This window comes from Verruconis gallopava, assembly GCF_000836295.1.
Source record: "Verruconis gallopava strain CBS 43764 unplaced genomic scaffold supercont1.239, whole genome shotgun sequence".
NCBI classification, from domain to species: Eukaryota; Fungi; Ascomycota; class Dothideomycetes; order Venturiales; family Sympoventuriaceae; genus Verruconis; species Verruconis gallopava.
The window spans coordinates 1-2133 of record NW_015622375.1 but is presented as its reverse complement, the minus strand read 5'-3'; the positions used below and the strand labels follow the sequence as shown (position 1 = coordinate 2133).

The 2133-nt window shown below is 31.8% G+C and overlaps 1 protein-coding gene across 1 annotated transcript; it reads left to right on the top strand.

Moving 5' to 3' along the window:
- Positions 1 to 867: 867 nt before the first annotated feature.
- PV09_09825 (uncharacterized protein) lies at positions 868 to 1739 on the top strand (the record flags this gene model as incomplete). The annotated part of the gene is made up of 3 exons (XM_016363969.1): positions 868 to 1004; positions 1054 to 1411; positions 1458 to 1739. 3 exons carry the CDS (start codon positions 868 to 870, stop codon positions 1737 to 1739), a joined length of 777 nt encoding a protein of 258 aa, XP_016208203.1.
- Between the last annotated feature and the right edge of the window lie 394 nt (positions 1740 to 2133).

The window sequence follows — 2133 nt, the reverse complement described above, 5'->3', positions numbered from 1 at the left end:
AATCACTTTTTTTCTGCCATCCCCATATAACCCACCCGGTCACCACTAGTTGACCGAATACGCCTTGCAATCTCTATATCCCTTGGCATAACTGTTACCTGTTTTGCATGAATTGCCATTAAGTTCCAGACTATAAATATCTTAGTTTTATAATTTTATATGTTTTTTAAAGTGGAAAGTAATACCTTCAAATTCACTAACTAAATAAGCTTCTGCAGCTTCTTGTAGTGCTTTAATTGCTGTTTGTTGAATCTGAAGCTCCAGAGTACTTAAATTACCAAGAATTTCTTTAATGAGATGGTAGAATAGAATTTTTTTAATTAATAAGTTAGTACTTTTTTGATATCTTCGTATCTCTTGCAATACACGTGTTTAATTTATTAATAGATATTTTCAGATAAAACTTAATTAAACTTACTGCCAGGTTTGTAGCGGTGCCTTCGCTGCCTGGTATTTACATTCAAATTTGTATTTGAGTGGCTGGTAGCTTGATTTGATCGATCAGGAATTTGATTTACAACTACTCTTGACTTTGAGCGTGCCATTTTTGTGACATATGTTAGCTTAAGTTATGGTAATTGTTATGGTAGTAACGTGACTTTGACTAACTGTAAAAGGGAAAATAAACAATGGCGCACGGACCATATAGCTCTGATATCGGCATTGTTGCCTAGTATTAGATCTGCGCTAGTTACTTTAAGTAAATTTCCATACTATAAGTTATTAGACTTGAAGTTGTTATGTATGAACTTTCATAATATCAAAATGGCTCCTAAAAAAGACCCTACTTTGCTATCTAAAAATAAACACACACAACATGAACTTGCGCGTCATAATACAAAGACAGGATTTGAAAGAAAACAACTTATGACACAACGCGCCAATCAGGCTAAAATCGACTATGCTAAAAAGAAACTTAAAGCAACACCAGAATATCAGAATGCAGATGAGGAAACACAAAGAAAGATGATTGAGGAGTCAAAAAACGCCATTATATTAAATCTGTAAGTTATGGTAGTTTTATGGTAGTTTTACATCCCTAACACTTAATAGGAAAGCAAATAATAAACATTGGACTCAACTGCAGCCTGATCCTCAAGAAGTTATTGATTGGGACTTCCTCCCTATACGTAAAACTTCTATCCCTTCTACAGATCCTGACAATTCTGAGCATGAAGTTTATGAAGACGATAGTAATGAGGATGATAATGCCTCAGAAGAAGAGTGTACTGATGAAGATGAGAATATGGAAGATGAACCTATTGATGAAGAAGCTGCATCTCAATCTATCAATAAGGTTCAAGAACAACTTCATAATGATTTCGATGGTATTGCTTTCAAGTTTATTCGTTTATATTGGTATAATGCCTTTCTAACACTTAATGATAAAATAAAGAATGAAATCCCAAAGGTAAGGCTTAGATATATATTTAAAAATTGGTACTTACTATTTCTAGAATAATCATATAGAATCCTCACCAGCTGAATTCTTTACTACAGCTGAGCTTGGTGCTATAATGAATATTCTCTCATGGAAGCATGATGCTACTCTTCCTGGTGGTGATATATGGTGGAATAATTTCCCTGAAATAAAGGAGAGAGTCTTTAGCGGTAAAGGTAATGCTGAAAATGCAAAGAAAGCCTATGAATTAATATTTATGCCTTGGGAACAAAATGACCTAATACCAGAACTAGCTGATACATTAGAAGAGTCAGACAGTATTCTTATAGTTAAATAAAATATTAAAATACTTTACTAGTCCTCCTTATCTTTCTAATAATCTTATAAAATTTGGAAGGGTCAGCATACTTAATTCGATTAGACTATAATTGCATGATATTAAAAAAATATTATATATTAATATATATTATTTAGAGAATAATGTAGTGTAGTCTATAACCATTACTACTAAGAAATAAAGAAATATATTAAATTAAATAATATATATTAAATATAAATAATGTTATTTAGGAGTATATAATATACAAATGTTAAAATTTTAATCTATAAATTTTTATCATTTTCTTAGTGAATTCTGACACCAATACTACCAGAACAACTACCAGAAACGGTATACCGTTTATCCTCCGGTACGGTACGGTATTTACCGTTTTTTTCGGTACGGTATCTGG